Genomic DNA, 15,620 nt, shown 5'->3' on the forward strand with positions numbered 1-15,620 from the left:
GAAGAAGGGGGATATTTCTATTTAAAAATTTTTCTTCCTTCTGTCATAAAGGCACGGAAGGGGGCATTTTATTCATCTTTGTATCATCTTTGTATCACTGTAACGGGTGAACCCCACACCCATTACAGATTTAATTTATGCGTGCTCTGAAAGAATGAACAAGGAAATGTAGGTGCGCGTTACCGTAATTCTCTCTTTGTTTTCTACATTGACTGGATGAATTACCGTATTTACCGTCCCGTGGGCTCCCAAACCTATGGGACGCAGCACACTTCGGGAGGCGGATACAGGTGGGCCCCGTTGGTTCCCTTTCACCCATACAGCGGGCGCCCACACGGCGCTCCCCTCTTGCCCTCGGAGGCCTAACCGCATAGCGAAGTCCTCTAGGTGCGGACCTCAGTCACCTGTGCCGCTTGCTCAGCCCCGCCCAGCTAGGTAGACGAGGAGGCGGGACGCGGGGGCGCGGTGACGAGTCACGCCGGATCCCGGAAGTGACGCGTGGGTTGGGGGGGAAGGCGGGGGGGAGGGGGGTGGTGTCCCCGGCCGGTTTTGGGGGGTGCGTTGCCCGGAGACGGAAAGTTTGGGAGCCGAAGCAGGCATTGCTGCGGCCCTGGGGAGGGTGTCCAGGGGGCGGTGGCCCTGGGGATGGGGAAGGAGCAGGAGCTGCTGGAGGCGGCCCGCACCGGGCACCTCCCGGCCGTGGAGAAGCTGCTGTCCGGGAAGCGGCTGTCCTCTGGATTCGGGGGTGGCAGTGGCGGCTCCGGAGGCGGTAGCGGCGGCGGCGGAGGCTCTTCGAGCCATCCTCTCTCCAGTCTGCTCAGGTGGGTAATGCGCCGGGGCAGGACAGCCGCCTGGGGACCAGTCTCTTGGGTCCCTAGAGAGATCGAGGCTCCTGAGACCCGAGCGGGGTGGGCTTTCTGGGTGCCCCGAGGCGAGGGCAGACGGCCCACGGTGCAAGGAACGCCGGTGCAGGTCGGAGTGATGCCGGGCTCTCCTAGTCTTGCCTCCCGACCTGGCTACGAAGAATGGTGGGAGTGCCCCGGTGGCAGCCTCTGTCGCAGGATCAGCCCGGCTTCACCCTGCTTGCTGTAAGGTGCTGGCTGCCGTATCTAACAAACCACTTTAGAGCGAATACATGTGTATATTTAAATCTTCCTCACCTCCTGCAGAAACTGCCACGCCTTGCAGAATCTCTGGCTCCGCAGAAGGAAACTCTCTTGATTACCTTCTTTTGGGAACTTGGAATCTTCCTCTGGGCTCTGTAGGACTTGGCTTTTGTTGTTTAAATTGACTCTGGATTTACACCTTCAAAGTATTCTTGGAGCTCCTCCCGTGCTTGAAGTGAACCTCATTGGATTAGTCCGTTAAGTGGCATGTGGAGGGTTCATTCGGGGTTAATTCATGGAGAAATAAAGCTTTAGAAAGACTTGTTTAGGAAACTGAGGGGTACTCTAAATTTCTCCAAGGTCTGTTGTTAAAATAACACTTGAACCTGAAATGTAAGGACTGAGGGAAAAATATTACGGTTGTGTTGCTTGGAGGGGGAATTGGCAGTGTGAGTAAAATGTGTTGGTTCAGCAGCACTTTCATAGCCTGTTTTCTTTTCCTTCCTTGTTCTTTTGAGGTTTTAAAGAAGTGGAAGTTCATTTAGAAATGGCTTGGTTTGCTTTTGTTCCCCCATTAGTTTATGGAACTTCAGTTTGGGTGAGCTTGGACTAAGGAAGCCCAAGGCTGTAATAAATTGTTAGATATTAAACCCTGAGTAGGAACCCAGCCCAGTTCCATACAGGAAGATTGTATAAAAAGCAGCATAGGAGGAGGACTCTCCTTGAGTTTTTCTGGGGATGCGAACACCAGTCCTGTTTGCCACAGTTTCTCCAGTCCCTTGAACAATGGTGGCACACAATTGGCACTCAGGATTTGTTGAATAAGTAAAAGTATCAGAGGATGATAAATTTCTAAATAAACTGATGGTGCTACTCACTGTAATTGTTAGTAGTTCAGAGACGGGTCACTTCACTTCGGGATGAGATGGAGATCAGGGCTTCCAGGAGGAGGAGGACTTGAACTAGCTTTGAAGGAAGCTAGGATTTGGGTAGGAAAAGTTGGGTGAAGAGTGTCCAGGTGGGCATACCCTGATGAGAGGCGCAGAAGTGGGAAAGGAGGCTTATTTGGTGTTGGTGGGACACGAGAACTCCTGCCTGGAGCCTTGATTGGTTGGGTGCCGTAAAAGGAAATAATAATGGGAGGGTACACTTCGTTTTTCAAAGTGACTTTGTCTTTCTCATGTTTATATTCCAGTCCCTAGCTCAGTGCCTGACAACTCACAGATGTTGAGTAAATGTACCTTGAATGCATGAATTGGGTTTTGGATCTTACCTGGATTACCCTGATATTTTTGCACTTGTGATGTCTGAGAGCTGAGAGAAAGACTGTACAAGTTAGGAGGTGCCTATCTATAATGAGTTGAATAATGTAGCATTTGGAGGTTTGCCAGAGATACGCTAACCCCCAGCATATCCTGCTGAAGTGAGAAACTGGCACAAATCTCCTGTCTTCAAGTACAGGTCAAGTTATTCTTACTGCCTTCACTCAGAGACTGTTGAAATTTTGCTGAGGATCTAGCAGCCATGTAGTTAAGCAAGACTAGGAAATCTCTGTCGAGTGCAAAGTTTTTACTTTGCACCTCATGCTACTATAATATATTGTTTGTCATTAAGTGTGGATGGTGCAGCCTCTGTTCCATTGGGTAAGAGAGCTGACTCCTGGCTTGCTCCTGTCTGTTGTGGAGATGGTAGAAAGCCTAAGAGCCAGCCTCTTGTCCCTGTGACTCCTAGGGGCAGGGAGGATCTGCAGGCACTTGTTATACTAGGTGTGTCATTAATTAGAGGTGACTGGTTCAACCTAGTGAGAGACTTCTGAGCAAATGAGACTGTGTTTAAATAATCCTTAGGTCAGCATGTCCTGCCTTTTGAGACTTGAAAATAGTGGAGGGTGGGTCCATCCTGCCCACACTCCTCACCTCAGGGACTCTGGGTTATTTAACAAGAGCTGCAGAATCATAGTTTCAGAGTTGGCCTTTGCATTAGCTGCCATATCTCCCCCTGACACCCCTCCCACCAACTGGTACTGCCAACTTCAGCTTACATTTGTCCAGCTGTTGAAGTGACCAACAAAAACTGGCAGATATAGGAGCTTATAGCTGCAGTGGATATAAACGTTCCAAACTGCATGTATGTTTGTCCTTTCATTTATTTATTCATCTGTTCATCCAGTCATCTGTGCATGACACTCCACATTCTACAAAAGTTTTGTGCTTACTCTTAAACTGCAGAGTGCCCCCCCCCCCCCCCCCCCTATCCCTTTTCTCTTACACTGCTTGGGCTTAGGTCTTAACTTCTTAAGTGCTCCCTGATGACCCTAATACTCACTGATCTCTCAGGCTTCTACTCCTGTGGAGCCCATCATCTGTAGTGTACAGTAGCTCATCCCCTGACACTTTGCTTGTCCAGCTGTCACGGTTTATTACTTCGGCCTACCAATATAATGTTCCCATATAGGAACTCTCACCAATTCAGAACATACCTGGGAATCAGAAAGTCAGCAAAGAAGACTTCCAGATTAAAACAAGAAAGTCGTTACAAACTTCATGTCCTTCTGCCCTTCCCTTACGTTCCTGTCCATTCATGGGCAGTGTAGTGTTATGCGTCAGGCCACTTGTTTTGGAGCTAGACTGCCTGGATTCAGGTTCTGCCGCCACCACTGACCTTATGCAAATTACTCACCCACTCTGGGCCTCAATATCTGCATATAAAATGGGGATAATAGAGTCTGCCTTATACATACTGTCAGGTCATTTGTGTGGGAAGGTTACCACAGTTTCTGGCACATTGTAGGTGCTTGCTGTTCGCTCTCTTTGGTTCAGTTCAACACATCCAGTTTTGCTGTGCTGCGCCTGCTACGCACATAGTACCGTGCCGGGCATTCTCAATAGTATTCTCCCACACTCGGGTATCTGTTTTCCAAACGATAGCAGATTAGAAACAGTAAATAAGGGGGGGGGACCTGCTCAGACGGGCACATTAATGCCACTCACTTACCAGATGTTTACCCATCATCTGCTTTGTGCCAGGTGGACTGCTAGACACACTGCAAAGTTTATCTCCAACCTGGGTATTCTATAGTGGGTATTCTGTCGAAATTAGTGCCGCTGCCCTCCCTCAGGAGCGTGCCCACACCTTCCCCTTTTCCCTCTTCTTCCCCGCACGCGCCTGACTTTGCCTTTCCCTCTCCCAAGCTCCCAGGGCCCTTCTGTTGTCTCTGTAACTTGTTTCCTGAGCCTGCGCAGCTCAACAGCTCACTTCTACTACTTTTGTAACTTTTAAAATAAACTTTCTTTTATAATTTGATAAAAAAATTAGTCCCTCTCCCAATACATGGTTTCTTTTGCAGAGTTGATAGTATGATATGTCTATGTGATTGACAAAATGAAAAATAGAAAAAGTAATTAACATCTAGGATTCCACCCTCCCACACTCCCCCTGCGGTAACTTGAGCCTATTAGCATAGATGTATATAGTCCTATACACCTGGTGAGGCCTCAAGTATCGTTGAATTATAGCTCAGTGCTGTAATTCAGTTTCTGTTTATTATGACTCTTAGCTATCAAATAAAGATTAAATTAGGTTCACTATAACTTGTTAATGAAAGTGTGCAAAACATTTTAGTTTTCTATGCAAAATGATTCTAATATAAATTTTGTTACTTAAAAGGACAAGCAGTAGATTGCCTAGAAAGCAGAGCTGTTTAAAATGTCTAGTCCTACAGTGGTTCTGGACAGCGTGGATTTTTATCTTCATATAATGTCTCATGTCTAATTATGGAACGGATGCACACTTTCAGTCTGTAGCTTGGACAGGTACTGTTTTAAACTTTTTTTTTCACAAATGGGATTTTCTGTTTGTTAACATTAAGTCTGGACTTTAAACAGATTTATGGACCGGGGGTTCAAATCCATCAGCTCGTTCAGCTTAAGCACCTGTCTCATCCCCAGTAGCTTCCCCAGAACTGCTACTTCACCATGAAGCTCCATGGTTTTCCCACTTCAAACTTGGGCTTCTTCAGCATTTTGACTTTTCTAACAAAGATGTGGAGCTGATAAATAGACTGGCAAGCCCTTTCCCGTGTCTTTTGTACTGCTATTTGGAATCAGTTTATCGCACACTTCTTTGAAGGCATTTGTTTACACCTCTGGGGTCATGATTTCCATCTTCTTTGGATTTGGTGGATCTGTTGATGCTGAGCAGAAGAGATCTTCTAAATCTGATTGTTGTGTTTTGTTTGTTTGTTTGTTTGTTTGTTTCTAAGTAAAACCAAGACAGAATAGAAAAAGCAAATAGCCTTTGGTAGTCTTGACATCAACTTGAGCTTCATCATTGTCCACCAATGAATGTCCGCGGAGCACATTTTTGTTATGGGGAAGGTCCATGCCAGTTTTTGCCCTAAACATTCTCAGTGATTAGCTTGAATTTTGTAAGTGCAACTTCATTATTCTGCAGGTCAGCTAGAGTCATTTCAAAAACATGACCCTTAAGACGATCACATGACACTTTGGTTTCTCAGATTCTTGTGACTAGTGTTTTCCAACATTTTGTGGATTGAGCATAGCTGGTGTTTTCACATCATACCAGCCTCTCTTAGAAAATGGATCAGACACACTCTTCTCGGCTCCCTTTTTGCTGCTTTCCCTAAGGTACTCATCCTTGCTGCCCACTGTGATGCTGCTCACAGAGCCAAAAGGGCAGAAGTGCAACTCACCAACTTCTTTTAACTCATGGTGGTTTTCAGCCCTGGGCACACGTAGGCACCTAAGTTCTGATATGATGGACGATTGATGCGTTTATGGTTATAGTGAAACTACTGATTTCCAGGAAAGCCACTTCTGTATGAGAATTCTGTGTGATTTGGGTTAAAGGTGCATTCTATCAACTAAGGGGCAAAACGATCTGAGAAAAGGAAATGTTAAAGGAAACAGTACCTATTAACTTAAAACTGTAAATTGAATTATGAGGGACATGCTGATGTACGTGAATGATGAAAAGTGAAGTGCAGCCCTGAGGGCTCAGAAGTACAGAGAAACTAAAGCTGTCATTGAAGAGTAGATTATGTCATGGTTTAGGAAAATTCTGCGCTTAATTTCTCAAGCATGAGGAGAGTTAAATAGGAAAAGAATTCAAGGATACTTGCTGAAGAAATCTGACTATTTATACAGTTATTTACATACACATTCACTGTAACGCCAGGGGTGGCGCCCTGACCCGTGTGACTCAGTTGGTTGGGTGTCATTCTGCCAAGTGAAAGGTCACCAGTTGGATTCCCAGTCGGGGTGCATGCCTGGGCTGCAGGCCTGGTCCCTGGTTGGGATGTGTGCCGATACATTGGTGTTTCTTTCCCTCTCTTTCCTCCCTTCCTCTTTCTAAAAATAAATAAGTAAAATCCTAAGAAAAAAGTAAATGTGGCTATAAATTTGTTTGTAGTCTGCCATTGGGGTGGGGAGAAGGCAAGGAAGACTGTCCAAAACTGCTCTGAGTTTCCCAAAGGTATGAGAAGGCTCTGAAGTAAGGAATGAAGAATAAAACTTTTCGAAAAGTGGACTTTGTTTTAGAGAAAATAACAAGTTCTCTCAAATGTCAGAAGGTATTCACTGTTTTTAAGAAAGACCCCTAGCCCTGGCTGGTATAGCTCAGTGGATTGAGCCCAGGCCTGCGAACTAAGGGATCGCAGTTCGATTCCCAGTCAGGGCACACGCCTGGGTTGCAGGCCAGTTCCCAGCAGGAGACACACGAGAGGCAACCACACACTGATATTTCTCTCCTTCTCTCTTTCCCTTCCCCTCTACAGATAAATAAATAAAATCTTTAAAAAAAAAAAAAGAGAAAGATCCCTAATATTTATTTAAGGAATTAGAACCTAAAAAAAAAAAAAAAGAAAAAAAAAAAAAAAAAAGAGTGCTTAGTATAACCATTCTATTGAAAGGGGCTTTTCTTCACCGCGGCAGGATGAGTCGAAGCTTGGAAATTGTAACGACATGACAGCTTTTCCACATGCAGATCCTTTCCTTTTACCCTCTTACCCTGGCAGATTTCTCTTGAATGTGCCTGTTTTGAGCAAAATGATTTTACTCTCCTGAGGAAGAGGGCACCGTGGACCGTGTAAGGACCGCGGAGGGGGAGCCGGCAGAAGCAGGACCTGGTGGGCTCGGCCGCCGCGAGTTCCCGCCCTTGGAGGAGAAAACGGGAACAACGGAGCACAGCCCTGCGGCGCGTTGGGATAGCAGTTTCCGGGTCTCCCACTCAACTGCCTTACTTCATTCAAATCGTTTTTGAAGAGCTTCTTAAAATACTTCCTTTAAGTATTATTTTATTGGGATGGTAGCCCTTGTCCTTAACTTTGGAATTTTTGTACATTTTCGCTTTCTCTAGAGCAGAAAACAAAAGAAAAACAGACGACATGCCTGGAAATAACTTCATTGTGGTTATTTTATAACTGAAAGTCTAGGAAGTGCCTAATCGAAACTGAGGAAGGGATCTCCTTGTAGTAAGAGATAATTTAGCGGAAGTTGGGTTAGTCAGAGATCTCCCTGTTTCTGTATTCTCCATTTGAAGTTGAGTTTTTACTGTCTTAGTTACAAAAATTAGAGACAGGAAACAGTGAAGCAGTTTTGTGGTTTGAGGAAATTGATTTGTATCTAGTGAGCTTCAGCATGCGCACTTGTCCTGGGAGGTTATGGTCCCAGTGAAAGTTGCGTCCTTGGCCAGAAAAATCCCTTCAGAAGGATCTCCCCTTTCCAGCTTCCCGCCTTGGTTTGTTCACCCGAGAGAGCTGTGAATTTTGGTTTGCAAAAAGGAAGTCAAGGCCATTTCTGCCTTAATCTTCAGTAGGGAAAGTAAATTACTGGGTTTTATAGTCCAGAGACACCAAGGAAGTCCCAAAAGGAGATAGTGGAGAGTTTGTTCTTTGAAATGTCAGGCTGTCCTGTGGGCCAGACCTTGGCTTTTCTAGGGGGCCCTCAGAAAGTGTTCCCCACACTGATTTCCCAAAGATGACAGGGAGATTTTCTGTGGTATAGAAAATTGTATCATTATATTCATAGAATATCTTCAAATAACTTTGGTGTGGTTAGAGTTAATGGTAGTAATACTAGAAATTATATGGTGCGGCTCAATATTTATCCTTTCTCAGTAATTTGTAGATCAAGTTTATTTAGTTTACAAATCAAAATAGCTTTTAAAACAAAAGTCAGTGTCTCTGCATTACTTGGGATGTCATTACCACTATTAAAAACGGTGTCCGTGACCCAGGAAGCAGAACTGCCCCCACTCGCTTGCTTATTTGGTTACTTAACATGGCTGCGAGGGGTCAGGTTTTATCCCAGCTCTGCCTTGTGACTTAGGCAAGTTCTAGAACCGCTCTGAGTACCCGTGTCTTTATTTGTGCCGGGCCTGGGAGAGTACGCACCTCCTGAAGCCGAATCACAGGAGCTAAAGTGTATATGACACGTAATGTCTGGTTTGGCGAACCTCAGCTGCCAGTCGCCTGATGGCGCAGAATGCCTGCTACCGTCGATGGTTCCAGAATGATAATGCTGTCTGTTAAGGACATTTTTGTTTGAGATTATATTTATTTATTTTTAGAGAGAGGGGAAGGGAGAGAGAAAGAGGAGAGAAACATCAATGTGTGGTTGCCTCTTGCATGCCCCCAACTGGGGACCAGTCCTGCATGCAACCCAGGCACGTGCCCTGACTGGGAATGGAACCAGCGACCCTTTGGTTTGCAGGCCGGTGTGTTCCATCCACTGAGCCACACCAGCCAGGGCTTAAGGAAATATTTTTTTTATTGATGTGGCCATTTTAAAATTTATAATAATTGGTAGCACAGGCTCCCAACCTTTTCAAATATGAATCCCTAAAAATGTTAATGGTGGCAAAGTTACAAACTGGTACAGGTCCACAATTTCTTGTCCAAAACTTTGGGGTTCGGAATTCAGGATCTTCATTGGAGGGCACTGTTGAGCCCCCAGTGGGATCTGCAGCAGCACCTGAGACACATTTGCTGCGGGGAAATCTGTAAGTTTCACAGTAAGTGGGATAAATGTGGAGCAGCCCCATACCCCCTCAGGTCAGGGTTTGTACCTAAATGGGTTTGCCACTAACTTTTGAAAATGCCTTTCGAATTTCTGAGTTGTAGATAAAGGAATACGGATCTCTACCTTTACTATAGAAAAAATTGCAAGACAATTAAAAACACAAAGAAGAAAATAAAATCATCTATAATGCCACCACCTAAAGAAATTACCGTTGTAATTTTGAGGTACATACTTTGGTCTTTTTTAATGCAAACTTAAAAAAAACCCAAATGACATTATTCTGTACATACTTTGTCTCACGTGTTTACTTGATATATTGTGAATACTTTCCTATTATTTCTTATTTTCTTCAACCTCATTGTAAATGGGTAAGTGGTATTCCACAGTATGTATGAACTGTAATTTATTTATTCCCTCCTTGCCATTAGACATGAGTTTGTTTTGAATTTCTTTTGTATTGGAGCAGCACTGTGATAGACATCCTTATAGATCAGTTTTTGTTCACTCACGCTTGTGACATTTTGTATACTCAGTAGGAGAGTAGGTGTGATTTGAGTATTCGACCATTGCCAATCAACCAACACATGTGCAGTTGAACTCGAGGTCTCATAATAACCCGAAGGCCCCTTACATCTCTTGGGCCCTTTGGTTGGAAAGTAATGTACTGATCTACGGCTGCTAAATGCTACTTATATTTAGAAAGTTAGCTTTGTACAGACCCAGGATTTTTAATGGTCTGGTTGGGGCCTCTTGGGTCCCTCTTGAGAGGCAGATGTTGGAAAGTGGGCTATTAGTCATACAGACGTGTGGAGCAGCATGTTTGCGCCAAGTGCAGTGAGTCAAAACCAATTTCTTTTGTAGTTCTAGTTTTATTGTGGGAAATTTCAAACATACAGAAGTCGAGATAACAAAATAATGCATCCTTACATACCCTATAAACCCATAAAACGATTACTAGCTTATGGCCAATTCTGTTTCTTTTTATCACCCCCTCTTACCTTGGTTATTTTGAAGAAAATCCTATATATTATTTATGTATGTATCTTTGAAAGATAAGGATGCTGTAAAAAATATTCACCATACCATTATCACACTTAAAAATGGCAGTTCTTTAAAATTAGCAAATGTCTAGTTAGTCGGGGTTCATGTTTTCCATATTGTCAAAAATATTGTATATTTTATAGTTTGTTCAAATCTGTGCTCAAACAGGGTCCACACATTGTGTGTGTTTGTCTCTTAAGTCTCTTGAAATCCGTGGCTTTCATTGCTGTCATGTTTTTTCTTCCTAGGTTTTGTTTTTTTTTTTATAATCTTTACCCGAAGTCATTTTTCCATTGGTTCTAGACCATAGGTGACAAACACAAGGCCTGTGGGCCGAACCCGGCCCTCCACCTTTTTTTATCCGGTCAGCACCTTGTTTCTACCCAGTGGCAGTGCCAAGCTGTTGCTTAACTGTTAAGGAGCAGTTACATTTATACAGTCCTAAAATTACTGTCAGCCCTTTGACGGCAACTGCAGATGCGGCCCCTGGTGAAAATGAGTTTGGTACCCCTGTTCTAGAGAGAAAGGAAGGTGGAGGGGACAGGGGAAGGGGGAAGCAGGTGGGGAGAGAGAGACAGAAACACTGATTAGTTGCCTTCCTGTATGCACTTCAACCAGATTGAACCTACAATCTGGATATATGCTCCGACCAAGGTTTGAACCTGTGACCTTTTGGTGTATGGGATGACATTCCAACCAGCTGAGCCACACCAGCCAGGACTCTTTCCAGTTTATTTGTTGAGTAAGAAAGGTCATTTGCCCCATTTCCCACAGTCTAGGTTTTGCTGATTGTGTCTCTCAGGTATCCGTTAACATGTCCATCTGTCCCCTGTATTTCCTGTAAGCTGGAAATAAGATCTGGGTACTTCGGCTGACTCAGATTCAGGTTTTCGGGTAGGATTCCTTCCTTCTTATTAGTCTTTTTTGAGACGGTGGTGGCCATTGGTGAACACTGCCTAGATCCATGATTTAACTAGGATTTAACAAAATGCTGTTATTTTGATTTCTATTTTACCTTCTTTCCTTATTAACTGGAACACTTTTTAGGAAGAAATTGTAGAGAAACCTCCTGTTATGAACGAACTGGTTATCCTAGGAACAGTTTGTGCAGGAAAGATGAAATAAATGCTTGATTCTTTTCTCTTATTTACCAATATTCAGATCAAATAGTCTTCAGGTATATCTAATGAGTTTTTTTGTAAATAATATTATGAAGTCGTATTTATTTAAATATATTTGTACATTAGTAATAACCTTTTAAAAGTATTCTTCAAGACATTTATACTTTGTCAATTTTTCTTTACCATGAAACAGTAGTTGATTTGATGTATAATGAAGTGATGTTGTTTGTGTTTGTGTGTTTTAACCGAGTGATATTCCTACTCAGTCCCCAGGTTCATGCTGGTTCATGGCATTTGCAGATCAAGTAAGCGTTCCAACCTTCAGAGTGTAGAGAAGTTCAGTTGGCTTGTTATCTCTCTCTTTCTCTCTTTTTTAAGTTTCCTGTTGGCGATAGGTGAAGGGACTTGAGTAATCAAATTTCCTTAGGTTCTGATTATTTTATTTTACTTTGTTTTTTGAATTTTTGTTTTATGGAAGACCCACTTGAAATGGTGTTTTCCCATCAGCTTTATGAGCTTTATGGAGTAGCTTTATATAAGATGTAGACACGTCAGAGTTGTCTCATTCATTACTGTGAATATGTTTGTTTTCCTTTTTTTAAAAAAAGGTTTTATTTATTTATTTTTAGAGAGGGGAAGGGAGGGAGACAGAGAGGGAGAGAAATACCAATGTGTGTTGCCTCTCGTGCGCCCCCTACTGGGGACCTGGCCTACAGCCCGGGCATGTGCCCTTGCTGGGAATCAAACAGACAACCCTTTGGTTCACAGCCTACACTCAATCCACTGAGCCACACCCTCAGCCAGGGCTGAATATGTTTCATGGTAGCACACTTTTTACTAAGCATTGAAGAACCAGTTGAATTGTCCTTCATTAAGTGTACTAAGCACATTTTTCTGTCTCCTTATTGTTATTTTTGATTTGTTGCATTTGGAGCTCCCACTCCCAACTCTGAGTTTGAGTTTCTATTTGACACCTGTGTGTCTTCTTTTCTTGGCTTGGAGATCAGCTACACAGGAAAGCTTGGGGGGAGGTAATATTTTATCCCTTAGTTTTACGTGTTTTTAGTGGGGGTAGGAAACGAATGGGTCTGGGTGCTCCTACCTTGCCACCCGCGTCCTACCTCTAGAGTCCATTCAAATGTGGTCAGAGCAGCGCAAAGACCACCCATCTGTCTCTTTTGCACAGTCATTAGGACAGTCAGGGTCCTGTTGTACTTCTGAGAGATTTCAGCCTCTATAAGGCATTGACAACATCCAACTCTATCACAAGAAATATACTGAAGTTTATTTATTTTTCTTTTTAAAAAATTTTAATAGCTGTGTTATTCATAATAACCCCAAGTCTGTCCACAGGATAACACACACTATATAAACAATGTAAACAATATAAGTGTACATATTAATATGCCTTCAGAAGTCTCTGAATTTTTTTTTTTAATTTGAACTTCATTTATTGAGAAAGGAAAGTGTGTCTTAAAACACGTCACCTTCCTAGTGCCAAAGAGTTCTCAACACCATTGAATCACACGGACCGTGATTTGTGCACAGGGCTCTGCCTCCCTGTGATGGGGCCCATCCCTTGTCAGGGCTGCATACCGCCCTTACTCCTTCCGAAGGTGACCAGAAGCAGTGTGCTGCATGCAGGCCTTTTACTGTGATGGAAAAGGAGCTCTCAGTGTTGTCCTACAAACAAGTAGGAATAGTCAGCATTTACTGAGCTTTAACTGCTATTGGGTCAGTAGTATTAAGTTTTGCATTTCAAAGGCATGATTAAGTGCTTGTGCTTACTAGGATTAAGAAGATAATTTTTATGATCATCCATCCTTTTGTGCATTTTGTGACTTTCAGCTTTGCACATGTACAGATTTTCTAATTACACTTCTTTTCAGTTACAGTGAAAGCTTAAAAATTTTCAAGAGGCTTGTAAATTTTTAAAGAAACATTTTACTTAAAAAAAATGGAAACTTGCAGGGGGGGCTATAAGGGGGATAAATGGCAATGGAAAAATATGATAAAAAATAAATAAATTGGAGACTATATTCTTACCTGTGAAAAGGTAGAAAAAGTGGTAATGTTACCTGAGGTACCAGCTATTTAGAAGACACAAGCTAGTTTATTTGGAGATGACATTTGGTTTAACCCTAGAAAAATCCTTCTTGAAAGGGGATTTCTACCCACATCACAGACCTTGACTTTGTTTTCCAGTCACCTGAGTAAGCACCCATTGTGATTCTCTTTACAGTTCCCTTAAAACCAATTCATTTCTCAAGTTATTTCCTTTTAAATATGGTGGAGACCTACTTATAAGAAGTGAAATGACCAGAAAAGCTTATAAAACAGATCAATTCAGGGCTGTTTATCTGAATTGCTGGAAGATTCTTAGACTTTCTGGAGTTTGTTTTTAGGTCTTTAGCTCTTTGCTGGGCCTGGAGAGGAGCTTTGTTCGTGACTGTCGGTGTCATGTTCCTCGTCTTCCTCCAGTCTGGCCCGATGGAGTGGGCGCACCGACTCTTGTTGCAGCTGGACCCAGCTGCCTGATTCTTGCTTCTTCAGGTTTCCCTACAGCCTCGACTCCGTGTCGAGGCAAAGCCCTGCCCATATTGCAGTATTTGAGGTACCGAGCTCACAAGTTAATTCACAACAGCTCATTGTTCTACAGACTGTCTTGTAGGTGGATATGAACATGTGCATTTGGGAGGGAGGTGGTTTCACTTCTTGAGACCCTAATGCTTTGCCCGGAAAGTAAATCTAAACAGTTGGCAGAAAACCAGAGGTGTGTGTATTTGAAGTTATTTCTAACAATTGCTACTAACTCTGCTTTTTTACAGTTCTCTCCCCTTCTCCCTCATTAGTGGTTTAAATCAAATTTTACCTTTCCGGAGAACAATTACTTTGCCCATAAAATGATTTTCAGAGAGTATTACCTGGCTGGTTCAAATGATGGCCAACTAGCTTGAAGCCTGGGATTATGGGACAACAGGAAATGTTACTTTCCCTAATCCTTGGTGCTTTAGTCCCTACAATCCAATGATAGAGGTATTAATGCCCATTTTACTGATGATATTCAAAGAGGTTAAGTGGCTGGCCCACAACTGAGGTTTTCCATCTGCAAGGCCTTTAGAGGCCATTTACAGGGTATGGGGATGTGGCTGCCAGAAAGGTGTCTGGGTCCCCAGGTAGGAGAAATGTGAGGAGAAGATGGTGTTCTGGCTAAGTACTTCTGGAAACACCTTTGGGTCTAGTATGCTCAGCTGTAATAGAATGGCTCTATTACTTTTTACCTACAAATGAAATTACCTCCGATGTTGAAATTGGCAGTGATTCCAGATTTGTTATTTTTAAATCTATTGCTGTCTCCATAATGGTACATTTAAGGCCTAGCTGGAGAATAGTTCTCTTGCTCATCACTTATCAACAGCCCATTTGCTGTCATTAGCAGACCCAGAGCAGACTTTCAAAGAGGTTTTTAAGCAAATGATCCAGGACTTACTGCCTCACTGTAAAGTTCAACAGGTGTTTTTTTGTTTTTTTGTTTTTTAAAGAAAGAGTGCTGAGCACGGGCCTGCGAACCAGACAATCGCGGTTCGATTCCCAGTCAGGGCACATGCCTAGGTTGCAGACCAGTTTCCTGCAGGCTAGTTCCCAGCAGGGGATGCACGAAAGGCAACCATACATTGATGTTTCTCTCCCTCTCTCCTTCCCTTCCCCTCTAAAGACAAATAAATAAAATATTAAAAAAATAAATAAATAAAAAAATAAAGAAAGAGTGCATAAGAAATTATGATTCCTGTAGTTTTACCTATTATGTTTTGTTGACCAAAACAGTAAAGCTGCTTTTCTTTACCCAGCATGATAGACTCTTTGTCTTTAGTTAGTGTCACTTCCGTTTACCTCTCTGATATGTACTCTTGTCGGTTACACGTCCATTCACACAGAGAACTGACAGTGGCTGGCCCGGCTCACTCTAGCTTCGTCTCATTCATTTGGCAGATATTTATTATATTTACTTATATTAATTCTTTTGCGTGAGTTTCACAATCACTTAAAAATATCTGTTTGCTGAGAGGAACAATATGTAATTGTGTAATTTAGGTCTTGTGTAACGCTGCTGGTACTAATGAAATGACCTAGTAGAAGCTAAACCCAATATTTATTTCGTGGGGGGGGACCCATTGTAATGATAAAACCTATTGCTTATAACGCATCTTTTTTTATCTTAATATTGGTGCTTTACAGTCAGCTAATTATGGGGCTTAGTTGTCATTGTAATAAACCAGTTTGCCCTAAGCCTCTTCTTTAGAAGTCAAATCAGG

General features: G+C 42.9%; 1 protein-coding gene across 6 annotated transcripts in view; it reads left to right on the forward strand.

The window, feature by feature from the left end:
- The first annotated feature begins 533 nt into the window (after positions 1–533).
- ANKS1A (ankyrin repeat and sterile alpha motif domain containing 1A) overlaps positions 534–15,620 on the forward strand; it is a 187,332-nt gene continuing 172,245 nt past the window's right edge. For 4 of the 6 annotated variants that reach the window (XM_053669070.1, XM_053669076.1, XM_053669062.1 and 1 more), the window contains exon 1: positions 535–821. In XM_053669070.1, coding sequence (XP_053525045.1) covers positions 646–821 — 176 coding nt within the window. In that variant the 5' untranslated portion in view covers positions 535–645. Of the gene's footprint in view, positions 822–15,620 lie in introns of all 6 variants that reach the window. The other 2 variants (XM_053669099.1, XM_053669079.1) reach the window with 2 other exon arrangements.

This window comes from Artibeus jamaicensis, unplaced genomic scaffold, assembly GCF_021234435.1.
Source record: "Artibeus jamaicensis isolate MK-2021 breed Jamaican fruit bat unplaced genomic scaffold, CSHL_Jam_final contig_1539, whole genome shotgun sequence".
In the NCBI taxonomy this organism is placed as follows: Eukaryota; Metazoa; Chordata; class Mammalia; order Chiroptera; family Phyllostomidae; genus Artibeus; species Artibeus jamaicensis.